The sequence below is a fragment of the Dipodomys merriami genome, unplaced genomic scaffold (assembly GCF_024711535.1).
Source record: "Dipodomys merriami isolate MVZ:Mamm:240054 unplaced genomic scaffold, mDipMer1.0.p SCAF_28, whole genome shotgun sequence".
Classification (NCBI taxonomy): domain Eukaryota; kingdom Metazoa; phylum Chordata; class Mammalia; order Rodentia; family Heteromyidae; genus Dipodomys; species Dipodomys merriami.
In genome coordinates this window covers 17,352,014-17,366,948 of record NW_027204270.1, presented here as the reverse complement: position 1 = coordinate 17,366,948, position 14,935 = coordinate 17,352,014, and the positions used below count along the sequence as shown (strand labels likewise).

The following is a 14,935-nucleotide window of genomic DNA, read 5'->3' as shown; positions in this document are numbered from 1 at the left end:
CTGACTTGCAGTGTTTATATACTATAGAGTCCTAGAGACACAGAAGCATCTATGCAAGCAATATATCAAATAACCTCTTAGACCTGTTACCCAGATAAAAGAGTGTGCAGAACTATCTATCTAGGGAGGAAACAAAATTGGTCATATTCCTTCACATCAGCATTTCCCGATGCATGCTCCACTTACACATTTCTGGACAATTGTAGCTGCATCACTTTCATAGTCTTCTTCTTTGGAGCTTGTGGATCCTGTACGCACTTGCTGAGCACTGCCCACATGAAGAATGGCCATACATGTTGCCACACTCACACCTGAAAAGGAGTATGTATGAACGAACAAATGCAGATCTCAGTCATGAGGCATTCCTAAAAACCCACACAAAGTGAAAGGCAAAACACTCACAACAATTCCAGGATTTGGCTGGGGGGAGGGGGAGACTAGCTCCATAAGGTCAAGATTAAACATGATCCCACAATATAATTCAATAATCACATCCCTGATATTTACACAAATGAGCTGAAAGCTTATATCCACATTAAAAACCTACACATGAATATTTATTACAACTTTATTCATAATTGCCTACAAGTGGAAGCCTTCAACAGGTCTATGGACAGGCAGACTACTATAGCCACACAATGGAATATAATCCAACATCTAATAAAGATGAACAACCAAGCCAAGACATGAGAGAATCTTAAGCATATATTGTCAGGCAAAATAAGTCAGTCTGAAAAGGATAGGTTGGGGTGGGAGATAAGAGGATAAGTAAGGTGAGAACAGGGACTTTTGGAGCAGTGGTATTATTCTGTATTATACATTAATTGTAGAGCTAGGCGCCAGTAGCTCACACCTGTATTCCTAACTACGAGGAGGCTGAGATCTGAGGACTACAGTCTGAAGTCAGTCTAGGCTAAAAAGTACCATGAGACTCTTCTCTCCAATTAACCGTCAGAAAACCAGAAGTGGAGCTGTAACTCAAAGTGGTAGTGCAAAAGAGCTCAGGGACAGTACACAAGCTCTGGGTTTAACCTAACAACCAATAATAAAAAAAATAATAATAATAATAGTAATGGATACATGGTATTATACATTTGTCAAAATATACAGAGCTATACAACACAAAGGAACCCTCATGGACCATGGATCAGAGGACCAAGGTCTGAACTTAGCCCACACAGCAAAGTCCATGGACTCTTATCTCCAATTAACTACCAAGAAAGCTGGAAGTAGAGCTGTGGCTCAAGTGGTAGAGTGCTAGCCTTGAGCATAAGACAGTCCAGGACTATTACACTGTGGACTCAAAACTAAAACCAATGGTTTAGGTTATAAAGTCACTTTAACAATAGCTTAAAAGAAACAGCATGGGGCTGGGAAGGTGGCTCAGTGGTAGAGTGCTTGCCTTGCATGCCTGAGGCCCTGGGTTCAATTCCTCAGCACCACATAAGCAAAAAGAAAAAAAGCCGGAAGTAGCGCTGTGCCTCAAGTGGTAGAGCGCTAGCCTTGAGCTGAAGAGCTGAGAGACAGCGCCCAGGCCCAGAGTTCAGGCCCCACGACCGGACCAAAAAAAAAAAAGAAACAGCAGCAGCTGTCAGGCACCCCCATCCAAGGCCGCATGAGCAAAAGGAAGAAAAGGGATTTTAGGGCTGGGAAGGTGACTCAGTGGTAGAGTGCTTGCCTTTCATGCAGGAGGCCCCGGGTTTGATTCCTCAGCACCACATAAGCAGAAAAAGCTGAAAGTGGTACTGTGGCTCAAATGGTAGAACACTAGCCTTGAGTTGAAGAGCTGAGGGACAGCGCTCAGTCCCAGAGTCCAAGACACATGACCAATCAAAAAAAAAAAAAGGGATTTTATGATAACATGGAGAAGATCATTCTTCAAACATCTGACCTATCCCATGCAGACTTCTTTCAATCTGCTTTCCCAGCACGACTCAAGCATTCCATGCTAAAAATATTCTACACATCTCTTATGGCCTTTTCCTTTCCTGTTTCATGTACAATTAGCCCATTTGCTCTCCACTGCTTGGTATAGGCTCCTTGTGAGCAGGGATTATATACTCTTGGTATCAACAGCACAACAATCTTTAGCACTTTGCTCTTCTTAGTAACACACGTTATGAAGTAAAATACATATTTAACACAATGCCAGCAGTTAAACAGTATGATCACCTTGAAAGACCATTTCACGTACATGTTGACATCAGATGTTCTTTAGAAAAGGGGAGCAAATAAAGCAGAACAGAGTTGTATGGTTTCATAAAAGTATGAGTAAATGACACTAGACATCATTTCTTACCTGCATACAGACAGCTTAGGCTGAGGACTGTTACATCTTGTAAACGAGAAGGATTGAGAGGTTCCAACACAGGAAGAGAAAGGGTATCCAATGCCATAGTTACATCAATCACCAGTGAATGAAAACTACAAGATAACAGAGAAGATTAACAAATGTCTCCTAATATCACTTGATTCTATGACTTTAAGGAAGGAGGCATACCATAAAGACAAGCCAGGCAACCAGGCACTGTGGCCACGCCTGCAATCCTAGCTACTCAGGAGGCTGAGATCTGAGGATCCTGGTTCAAAGCCAGCCCAGGCAGCAAAGTTCATGAGACTCTTATCTCCAGTTAATCACCAGGAAACCAGAAGTGGCACTGTGGCTCAAGTGGTAGAGTGCTAGCCTTGAGCTGAAGAGCTATGGGACAGAGCCTGGGCCCAGAGATCAAGCCCCATGGTCAACAAAACAAAAATAAAAATAAAAATAAATAAATAAATAAAAAGCCAGGTACATCTCTTCTGAAATTAGAATTTAAAGCACATGCTCCAGGCTGGGAATGTGGCTTAGTGGTAGAGTGCTTGCCTAGCATGCATGAAGTCCTGGGTTCAATTCCTCAGTACCACATAAACAGAAAAGGCTGGAAGTGGCAGTGTGGCTCAAGTAGTAGAGTGCTACCCTTGAGCGAAAGAAATCAGGGACAGTGCCCAGGCCCCAGAACTGGAAGGAAAAAAAAAAAAGCATATGATCCAAGAAACACCTTACCCATTACGGACAGCAGTGGCATCTGCCACTGTTGCAGGCATGATAAAGAAGGAATTGGCTAACACTGCATCTTGGAACCGATTGATGTAGCGTAGGAAATATGGCAGGTTCAAACACACACGCAGTAACTTCTCTGAACCACCTGGTTTAACAAAAAAGGCACAACCTCATGAAACAAGCCTGATTATTCCCAAAGAAGCACACAGCGGTAGGGGGTTTACATAAGCAGAGAAACTAACTGTCCACAGCTGTGGAATCTTACCAAGCTCTTGAAGACTGGCCACATTCTGAGCTATAAACACGTTCTTGGTCTTGATAGCAGAGGCTTGATCTGTGGATGACTGCTCATCATTTTCCCCTTCCACCTGAAGAGAAACACGGGCCTATCAAGACCCTTCTAGAGCCAGCCACTAGTTACACAGAGGGCTGAGATCTAAGGATCATGGTTCAAAGCCAGCACAGACAAAAAAGTCTGTGAGACTCTTATTTCCAATAAACTACTCAGAAAGGACAGAAGTAGCTCTGTGGCTCAAGGGGTAGAGGGCTAGTCTTGAGCACAAAAGAGGCTCAGGGACAGCACTAAAACATTGAGTTCAAACCCCAAGACTAGCAAAGAAAAAATGAAAAGGAAAGACACTACTGGGCTGTCCTATGCAAAATAAAGTTACCAAGAGTGCAAATACTCTGCAACCCCCCAGTTAACAATGGGAAAACTCTTTACTGATACTCGAAAAAACTCAAATTGTTTTCCCCAAGAAGGGAAAAATACACAGCTTTAAATACCATACATGCCATATATATATGTATATATATTCTACAAGTAGAATAATGTCTTTTACAAAAAACTATGTACAACCTCCTTACATTTATTTACATTGAGAAATGTCAAGAAGATGGGTCACAACCTATGTACAAAACTAACTAGGGTGATTTTACTCTGGTTTTCTACCACAGACATGTACATTCCATGCATTGCTAATAGCAGGATATATTTTAAGAGAAGAATCATCATGGAAACACCTCAGAATACACAAACTAAGATGACATACAAAGTCACTAGGCAATGAAGTTCTATGGGACCACTATCATATATATGATTCAGCCTTGACCAAAACATCCTATACAGTATGTGAGTTTTTATTACTTTATGTCACAAACATAGAATGCATTCTTTTCATAATGAAACCATCTTAATGAAGCCCATGAAAATGAGGACATTAGGCTGAACTCACCAGAGCCTGTGGACTAATGGGTGGTGATGCCACAGTTCTAGGGTTGAAAACTGAGGTCAGCTGGTTCAAAAAATTCATCTGTACCTCCTTCTGCCTCAGCTCAGGGTTCACCAGTGAGGCCAGCTCTTTCTGATCTTCCACTACAAAATACAGAAGAAACACCTGAGGAGAGCACTGCTAGCGGGCAAGACTACCATGGAGGTGGCCATGGATATAGCTGTGCAGGTGGTCCTGTGGCCAGGTCTGTAGACAGAACACTTACCATCGGAAAGGGTCTTCACTGTCTGTGGCAGTTTGGCTGATTTCATCATGGCTGTGAAGGTGATAATTTCAGTTCTGTCTAGTCGGCTACAACCAGTGCAGAGGCCTTTGATTAGGAGAATCAAGTGTTTCTGAAAGGAAATTGAAGTATGTCTTTCAGGAGACACTCCTCACTTTGAGGAATTTAAACTGGCACAGAGTCAAATTTAGATTCACACAAAGAATTGCCATTTCCAGGGCTGGAATGTAACTCAGTGGTGAAGGCTACCAGGCATGCAAGAGGCTCTGTGTTTGATCCCCTATAACACACACATCACACACACACACACACACACACACACACACACACACACACACGCACGCACGCACGCACGCACGCACACGCACACGCACACTGCAATGAGAAACCCAAACATAGATCAAAAGCTAATGGTCCTCACTCTACCTGGCTTGCAAGAACACAGTTGTGTTCACTCGCTCACAGGCAGCTCTGTGGCTATACTCAATTATACAAAGGCAGTGCTGACTAGTGACATACTACACAGCCCACAAATGATTCACTTCTGTTACAAACAAAGTCTATTAATCTCTGCACTATGCTATCCATTCTGGCAATTCCAAAAGTTATTCACAGTCGTATATTAAAATAAGGGCTAGAAAATGGCCCACAGCTCTTACCTGGGACACAGCACACGCTTCATCTGGATTCTCCAGACGCAGAAGAGAAAACTCAATTAGAACTTTACAGGCTGCTGCCACCGACTGAAGTTGGTTCCGTGGAACTGAGAAAGCAATAAACTTTATTTAATCTCAGACTGCTCAGACTGATCTCTTTGTGTCCAACACTCCCAATATCATTCGTGTTAGTAATTATTCAGAATCAACAACCCAAGGAGCAAACAAATGGTATATTGATAGCCATCAATTGTTCATGAGTCAATTTACCTTATATTTACTGGAAATTAAGATAACTGCAGCAAAAAATAACCTGGGCACCAGTGGTGCTACCTGGGAGGCTGGAAATGGGAGGATCAGAGTTGCAGGAAAACTCTAGGCAAAATAGTTCACAAGACTCTTTCTCAATCCACAGCTCACTGCTGTGGCACATGCCTGTCATACAAGGCTACCTGGTAAACTCAGGTTGGTGCCAGGCCAGCTAAGGCAGTAAAGTATGAACCACTCCGTCTCAACAGAGGCAAAATGGAAGAGGTATTGTTGCAAATCATCCCAGCAACAACAAAAAGTCTAGCTTAAAAACAGGTGGATAAGCCAGGCACTGATGGCTCACGCCTATAATTCTAGCTACTCAGATGGCTAAGATCTGAGGATAGTGGTACAAAGCCAGCCTGGACAAGAAAGTCTGTGAGACTCTTATTTCCAATTAATCTCAGAAAAAGGTGGAAGTGGTGTTGTATGGAGCACTAGCCTAGAGCAAAAAAAAAAAAAAAAAGAGCTTAAGAACAGTGTCCAATCTCAGTGTTCGAGCCCCAGGACCAGCCCAAAAAGAAAAGCAGATGAGGGGTAACCCTCAGGCATGCCTGGGCCAGAAGCAAGACAATGTCCTAAAAATAACCAGCAAAAAACTGGAATGGAGGTACAGTACAAGCTGAACAAGCCCAAAGCAAACCCCAATACAGCCAAAAAACAAACAACAAAACACACACACACACACACACACACACACACACACACACACACACACACACACACACACACACACACACACACACACACACACACACACACACACACACACACACACACACACACACACACACCACTGAAAATGCAAAAATTCAGAAATAACATAAAATAGGACTTGGACACTTTAGGGGTAGAAAAAATTTTGAGAAAGTTGGCAAGTCTCTTCATATACCCGAAAAACAAAGATATGTCACAAATTACCAAAACCAATGAGGACTACACCTTTAAATAACAACTGCTCACCCCTCAAGTACCTAGAAAACTATCCCCAGAAAACTAACACGAGTAAAGTCAATTAAATGCTGTGGACTTTAAGAATGGAATGGGACTGATTAATGGTCATGAAACAAGCATCCTAACTAGGAGCTTTTAAAGACTACTCAAGGCTGGAGGTTTGGCTCAAGTGGTAGAACACCTACCTAGCGAACACAAAGTCCTGAGTTCAAATTCCAGAATCACTAAATAAAGTAAGTATTCCTTTTGTTGTTGTTGTTGGGCTTGAACTCTGGGCCTGGACACTCTCCCTGAGCTCTTCAGCTCATGCTGCGTACCACTTGAGCCACAGTGCCACTTCCAGTTTTCTGGTGGCAAATTAGAGATAAGAGTCTCATAGACTTTCCGTGCCCGGGCTGGCTCTGAACCGCAATCCTCAGATCTCAGCCTCCAGAGTAGCTAGGATTACAGGCATGAGCCACCAGCACCCAGCTAAGTATTCCTTTTTTAAAATTAAGCTCCCTCAGCTGGCAAAGGAGCCCTACACAGTGGCTATTTGTCTCCTCTCTTGGATAAACATGTTAAGTGCTGAAATAGACTTCATTAGCAACTTGTTATATGCAAACCACCTCCTATTCCCAACTGTTAGAAGCCAGTGACAAAAGCAAGTACTTACTGAGGCTGCAAACTGTGGTAATGTAGTGAGTGGAGAGGGCGACAAAGGATGAGTAGAATGGCTCATACTGCTTCTCATGGTGCAGGATTTCTGATTCACTGTAAGGAAAACAAGACAACCAGCACTGATTTAGTGCCTACTATGTGCCACATACCCCACCCTACCCTGCCCCCCATAGATAGTCCATCAGTATCACTCACTACCAGCTGATGAGCTGGGAATGACATTCAATGCCAGAGTACCTGTCTAACATGGAAAAAGTCCTGATTCCATTTCAGCACACAGAAGAGGAAGAAGGAGAGGAGGAGAGAAAGAAGAGGGAAAAGAGTAAGAAAAGGAAGAGGAAAAGGAAGTAGAAAAGGAGGAGGACTGGGAAGGTACAGCTTAGAGAATAAAAATTAATTATATTGTTCAAAGTATTAGGCTTAGTAAGAAGCAGAGGTTAATAAAGAGAAAACATTTTCAAATTTATTTACAACAAAGAGCTGGGTATGAAGCTAAGCTAAGCACACAGAGGTAAAGAAGTGCAATAAAACCATAGAAGGAAGCCAGGCACTGGTGGATAACACCTGTAATCCTAGCTAATAGCGAGGGTGAGATCTGAGGATCTCAGTTCAAAGCAAGTCTAAGTAGGAAAGTCTGTGAAACTCTAATCTCAACAAACTGCTCAGAAAAAGCCAGAAACGAAGCTGTGGCTCAAGTAGTAGAGCACTAGCCTTGAACAAAAGAAGAGGACAGCACTCAGCCTTGAGTTCAAATCCAAGATTGGCACAAAAAGGAAAAAAGAAGAAATGGAGCATGTATGATCAATGAGGTTCATGTTGTCCATCAGAGGTTCTTTTTCTCATTTGTCATGAGAGAGAAAATGAAGCAACTGAAAACATTTTCAACTCATTTACAACAAAGAAAAGAGCGGGGCTGGGAAGGTGGCTCAGTGGTAGAGTGCTTGCCTTGCATGCCTGAGGCCCTGGGTTCGATTCCTCAGCACCACATAAGCAAAAAGAAAAAAGCCGGAAGTGGTGCTGTGGCTCAAGTAGTAGAGCGCTAGCCTTGAGCTGAAGAGCTGAGGGACAGCGCCGAGGCCCAGAGTTCAGGCCCCACAACTGGACCCCCCCCCCCAAAAAAAAAAAAACAAAGAAAAGAGCAGGGTATGAATCTAAGCTAAGCACACAGAGGTAAAGAAGTACAAGTAAAACCATGTCAGGAAGCCATGCACCGGTGGCTTATACCTGTAATCCTAGCTAATCAGGAGGCCAAGATCTGAGGATCCCAATTTAAAGCTAGTCAGAGCAGAAAAATACAAGATTCTTATCTACAGCTAATCTGCAAAGCAATGGAAGCAAAGCTATGTCTCAAGTGGCAGAACACCAGCCTTCAATGAAAAAGCTAAGGACAGTACTCAAGTACTGAATTCAAACTCAGTACTAGCCCCCAACCAAGTTTATAAAAGCCTCTAAATACCAGCAACACTCAAATTCCTGGTGATCAACAGAAAGCTAAATCCCTTTGCTTCTGCCTCATGCTTAGTTTTCCTTCACTTCACTGCCTTACCTTCCTGTTTTTAAAAGCTGAGCTTCTGCTGGGTACTGATGGCTGACACTTATAATCAATCCTATCTACTCAGGGGACTGAGAACTGAGGATCGCAGTTCAAAGCCAGCTCAAGCAGACAAATTCAAGAGCCTCTTATCTCTAATTACTCAGCAAAAAAACATGAGGTGAAGGCCTGGCTCAAGTGGTTGTGCACCAGCCTTGAGTGAAAAAGCAAAACAAAGGTGTGAAGCCATAGGTATTAGTCACTTAATGAAAGAAACTGTATTCATTCGCAAAGAAGTCATCGAAGGATGCCAAGAAATGGGGAAATAAGAAAAAGGGGCAGAGACTAACTAGGAAGGAGAAAATATGACACAAGGGATGAAAACTAAGACTTCAAAGTGAAAGCATGCTTTTCTTCAGCTTAGCCAGACTCTTCCTGAGACACCTGCTTCTAACAAGCTTTATAACAATAGCACCTCTGAACCTAGAACACTGCTGACAGGCAGAAACTGAGGCTTTTCTACTCCATAACAAATAAATGCAATGCAGAGTAGAAAGGGAAACAGCAGCTAAGCAGCCAGAACAGAGAAATCCAATTTGATGGCTAAGTGAAAATGGAACTGAGTAGGGTCTGGAAATGTCTAGCTCTTTTGGGGAAGAGGTAGGAATCCAAGAGGAAGCAAAATAGATGAAGGACTAACCTTCCTTCTTCCTCTCAGATAACATACTATAAATCTTTTTTGTAATATGGAAACTCCACAGCCTTTTACTCTTTCTCAAATTCATGAACTATACAATCCATCATGTTTATCTGCCATAACACACAATATACATATATAACACATACACATTCATATATATACGCATACATATATACACATATTCATCTTGCTATTGTTAACCAAAGAAATGAAAACTTCCTCTCAGAAAATTCCCAATACTAAGACCTGGAAACATTAGTCAATGGAACTAATCTCACAGCTAAACTTTTTTTTTTTTTTTTTTTTTTTTTTTTTTTTGGTCGTGGGGCCTGAACTCTGGGCCTGGGCGCTGTCCCTCAGCTCAAGGCTAGCACCCTACAACTTGAGCCACAGCACCACTTCTGGCTTTTTTCTGCTTATGTGGTGCTGAGGAATCGAACCCAGCGCCTCATGCCTACAAGGCAAGCAAGCACTCTACCACTGAGCCACCTTCCCAGCCCAAACTCTTATCTTTTTTCTTTTCAAACTCTTATCTTTTGGTGGTGGGCTTCTCTTCCCCTCCCCCCACAGGGTCAATCACAGACTGAAAACCTACAGAATATATAGAATATAAATAAATATAAATATAGAATATAAGCAATACAAATATAAATACTTAATACAGAATATTGATATATTGATATAATTTATATATTAAATATATTTATATTCTGTAGAAATACAGCACTATTGCACAACCTTCTCCCTTTCAAGGTTTTTTTTAATGAAATAACTATGCATTAGATAATGGAAATGTTTGTTCTATTAGCCTCTCCCTTCCCAAGTAGGAGTCTTTGCCCTAAATTCTATCCAGTATAAAAAAAAAAAACAAAAAAAAACAGGGATGGTCAAAGAGGCTTATCATAAAAGATTCCAGGGCAGCCCAGGAAGAACTGGCTTAGAAGATTTTTTTTTTTTTTGGATGGTACTCGAGTTTGAACTCAGTCATGAGCCTGCTTACCCCACTTGCTTTCCAGATGTTCTATCTCTTGAGCCATACCTCCAGCTCTGCTTTTGCTAGATATTTTGGAGATGAAGTCCAGCAAAGTTTTCTGCCTAGGTCGGGCTGTCCTTAAATAATCTTCCTGATCTCAGACTGAGTAGCAATAATTAAGCATAGACAACTGGTGCTCAGGTGAGAAATATGTTTTTTCTTAATCTATAGTCAATGAAACTATCCAATGCCAACTATGATCACCAATGTTTTTTGTACAATTTTCTTAAAGAATTATCTGTACCTTTACATAGAAGGCTACATTTAGCAATTATACTGAATAACTCAGTATGGCATGTGCCCCATTGGCCAAGTTCCAGCTCTACTTCTGGTCTGGAAAGTAATCGTGTTTATTAGATTTTATCTTTACTACTAGAAAGACACTAAAGACACTTTTTTTTTATTGTGAAAATACTGTACAGAGGGGTTACAATTACATGGGCACTACAGACACTTATATGTCTAAATAAACCAGATACTATAAATGAATATGCACTCTCTAAATAAACTCAGAAATCTAATGACACTTTTGAATATCTTCACAATTTATCCACACTAGTCTATTCCTCCTTTGTTTCACAATGTTTACACAGTCAGACAAACTTATAAAACAGTCTGGACCTAAGAATTTTAATGTATCTTTTCTTTAAAACTTCAAATATAAAAGCATGCATTAAAGGCTTGGGATAGAAATTGGAATGGTGGCATACTTTTAGAGTAAGTGTCATCACATCCACATTCAACAGTCTAGGAGAACTCAGATAAGCAAGCTGCCAGACCAGCAGTAAGAGTGGCTTGAGGGACTAGGACAAGGGAAGAAGAGAATTGTAAACTTCAGGAGAAAACTAGAAGTCCCTGGAGACAAGAAGGGCAGACACCACAGAGAGAAACAGACGGGAATGGTAACATACAAGTAGCAGCAGAGGCATCTAAACATGAGACTAGCTAGAAACAGAACTCTCCAAACCCTCACCTCCAGCATTTATCAGTGCAGATTTTGATCCGGTAATCTCTAGGGTCACGACTAAGAAATATTCCCACATTGAGACCCTTCACTTTTTGGAAAGGCAAATAAAAATAGCTTTTGAGAAAATGATAACAAGGTATAGTTTGTTGGCTCTAAGTCAGAAGAGTCAACAAACTACTGACTCCACACTAAATCCAGCCAGTGGCATGTAAATAGCACATGAAATTCAAATTCTGGAACACAGCTGCGCCCATTCATTTGTGTATATTTTTGTGCATGGCTGCTTTCACACTGCAATGGCAGAGCTGAGAAGTCCAGAAATCACAGGACCTAGAATAATTTATTAACTGGCCTATACAAAGTTTGCTGATCTGAGCTCTACACTGAATTGAACACTCAATATTGTTCTATACCATAAAAAACTTACAACCTAGATACTTCTTCTAGAAATTTTTATGATCATACTCTTCATACAGAGCCTGAAGAAGACACATAGCAGGCTTTCAAAGTTAACTGTGTAGCAAAATTAGAATAGGCCCGTCAAAATTCTTGACTTAAAAAAAAAAAACCTGGTGTTACTCAATACCCATCAGTAAACATGTTATTTTGAAGCCATAGAGATTTACTAGTGTCTACAAAGACAACTAGATTCTCTCAGATCATACAAGGTGTGGGAGGTGCCAGTAGCAATTAACTGGCAAAACTGAAATCAAGTCTGATGAATTTTTGTTTTGGTTTCCTCAAAAGGCTGAACGTGTTTGCCCTAAATATTGCAACTTAACAGAAATGGCCCAGAATATAGGTAGATGAATTACAGGGTTTCCATTAATTGATTTGATAACTTCAGTTCACATCCATAAGAACAAAAGTGACATTCCTCACTATAAGTAACGATGAATGATTCAGGGAAATAACAGTATCCCAAACATTTAAGACAGTAAGAAGAAAAAAAGGCTATTTGAAAGTAGTTTGTTTGTTTGTTTGTTTGTTGTAGGTGCTGGGGCTCAAACTCAGGGCTTAAGTGCTGTTCCTAAGCATCTTTGTGCTCAAGGCTAACAGTCTGCCACTTGAGCCACAGAACCACTTCTAGCATTTTCTGAGTGTTTATTGGAGATAAAAGTCTCACGGGGGACTGGGAAAGTGGCTCAGTGGTAGAGTGCTTGCCTTGAGTGCATGAGGCCCCAGGTTCAATTCTTCAGCACCACATAAACAGAAAAAGCCAGAAGTGGTGCTCCAACAAAGATCCTGAGATCACAGCCTCCAGAGTAGCTAGGGATTGATTACAGGCATGAGCCACATACAGCCCCCCCCCACACACACACACACACAACAGTACTATCTTTAATACTTGTTTATATCATCTCAACATTCTTGGCTTAACAAGTAGAAAAATCCATCTGACCTTACCAAAGGCAGACATCATTATAATTTGTTTAAAAAAAATCCCCACCCACAGCACCATAGTGAATATCTCAAGCCACCATGGGCCTTAGGTAAATTGCAAATAACAATTCCTAAGTTTATGGATGACATTTAGATATATACACCCCTGTCCACGCAGAAAGCTAAAATGCCCCCATTTGGCAATCGCAGGGAACTGCAAGGTTAGCTAGGAAAATGAAAGTGAGACTGACTTTAAAAGTGCAAGTTTACTATTAAACTAGTGAAGGATCGCTCTGACCCTGCAAAATCATCACCTTCTTATGAACACAGTGACTGCCACCACAACGTGCACAAAGGTAGGAAACATTTAACCGCACGCCAGCGTACAGTCCTGTTTGTAAGAGTCTGAAATAGGAGGAGAGAAACAGAGACTGACTCTCTTGCAAAAATACTCTCTCAGACTCACACACTCAAATGCTTCAATCTTAGACCCTCACAGTAGAAATACAAAAGGAGTGCAACGTAAAAGGAAAGTCATCCGTGGTCAACTAGTGGCTTCAGTCAGAGAAACAGCACGTGCCCCCAGTGATTACAACACCGGAGAGACCGTTATTAAATTATGGTGGTGTGCCTCCAATTTAAACCCCGGGCTCCGCTCCCGCTCAGCCCAGGGGCACGAGTGCTGGCGAGAAATGCAAACTCATCCACGAGCCTTGACCTTAGCCCAGGGGCAGCCCCGGGACCTGCTCCTGGATGCGGGGGCCCCTCTCCGCCACGCTCCCGCCTGCCCGCCACGCCCTCCCTGCCCAGGCGGCCTCAAAAGTTTTGCTCGCCCGGAGAAGTCGAGGCACAGATGATTGACATAGGCTGGCGGGTGGAGCCTCCCACAGCCCCCTCGTCACCCCGAGCCCGGGAGCCCCAGAGCCACGCTAGGGCGGGTCCCCCCCGGGAGGCCCGAGGCGGCCCTGAAAGCGGCCTCGACGGCCCGGCCTGGCCTCCCCTCCCCCCGCCGCCTCGCCGCGCCCCGACGGGGCCGCCGCCCGGTACCTCTCGATGACTGAGGCCACCAGCTGCGGCAACTCCTTCATCTCGAAGGCCGAGTAGGACGCGGACAGCAGGGGCCGTACCGCCACCTCCCAGCCCGGAGCTGTGTCTGCCCCGGTCACCGGGGACGCAGGCGCCGCTGCCGGCGCCGCTGCCGTCGCCTCTTCACCGCCGCTCGTCGCCATCTTCCGTCGTACTACTGCGGCTCCCTCCGGGGGCTTGCCACCGGCCCAGCGCCGCCTCCCGGGAGGGGGCGGAAGTGAGGTAACCGGACGCGTCAGACTGTGCGCCGTCGTCGCCGGTAAAAAACGCGACGCGCGGGTTGGCCTGTCGGCCCTTCACCGAGAGCGACGTGACGTGAAAGCAGGTCGGAGGCGCTACGCCTGCGCAGAACCTAGCATTGGCCGGGCGGGGTTCGGAAGCGACGGGCTCTGCGCATGCGTGCCGAGCGACTTTCCTGCAGGCGTCGGCTACGTGGCTTCCGGCTCCCAGGAAAGGTGAGTTGGGGACTTGGATTTGGTGGACTTGGGCAGAGCAGCAGGTTAGATTATCCATCCGCGAAGGTAACGGTCCTCGCCCGAGACAGCTAAGGACCAGGAGAAGAGTCTAATCGCCTTCACCTACTAGTCGTTCTGGCGCCTAACAGGCCACAAACTTTCCCCCAGAACCGCCCTCGTTATTGTCTTAATTACGTATCCTTATTCTCTTCGCTCCCAAAACTTTTCCATGCTCAGATTCCCTCTATAGTAACCTTTTTTGAGAGCCTGCCCAAGCTGGATTCGAACTGGCAACTGTTTTGCCTGAGCCTCCTGAGTACTGATGATTGCAGTAGTGTGCCACTACGTCCAGCCCTCAGTAATAATCCTGTCGGCTTGTGCTGACACTGTTAAATAGCCATTTCTTTAATGAATGAATGAAAGGAAGATTATACGTCTCAACTGAAACCCTCTACTCCCAAATAGCTGGTCACAGAACTGAGTTAAATTTTAAAATTCCTAAGAGACATTATGTAACAGAAAATTTAATGAAAGGATAAAGTTAGACAGCAACGACTGAATGGCATAGCTTAAAGATCTCTGTAGAGACACTGATGAGATCTGAGAGGTAGGAACTTTTATGTGCCTTGACACTTCTAGGTGTTAA

General features: G+C 43.4%; 1 protein-coding gene across 7 annotated transcripts in view; it reads right to left on the bottom strand.

Annotated features, from left to right (window-relative positions):
• Ubr4 (ubiquitin protein ligase E3 component n-recognin 4) overlaps positions 1-14,001 on the bottom strand; it is a 131,217-nt gene extending 117,216 nt beyond the window's left edge. For all 7 annotated transcript variants that reach the window (XM_070037809.1, XM_070037811.1, XM_070037814.1 and 4 more), the window contains exons 1-9: positions 13,796-14,001; positions 7,130-7,227; positions 5,215-5,318; positions 4,538-4,667; positions 4,276-4,415; positions 3,306-3,408; positions 3,044-3,185; positions 2,300-2,424; positions 187-311 (exon numbers count right to left, since the gene is read on the bottom strand). In XM_070037809.1, coding sequence (XP_069893910.1) covers positions 187-311; positions 2,300-2,424; positions 3,044-3,185; positions 3,306-3,408; positions 4,276-4,415; positions 4,538-4,667; positions 5,215-5,318; positions 7,130-7,227; positions 13,796-13,977 — 1,149 coding nt within the window. In that variant the 5' untranslated portion in view covers positions 13,978-14,001. The remainder of the gene's footprint in view (positions 1-186; positions 312-2,299; positions 2,425-3,043; positions 3,186-3,305; positions 3,409-4,275; positions 4,416-4,537; positions 4,668-5,214; positions 5,319-7,129; positions 7,228-13,795) is intronic.
• Positions 14,002-14,935: the final 934 nt, after the last annotated feature.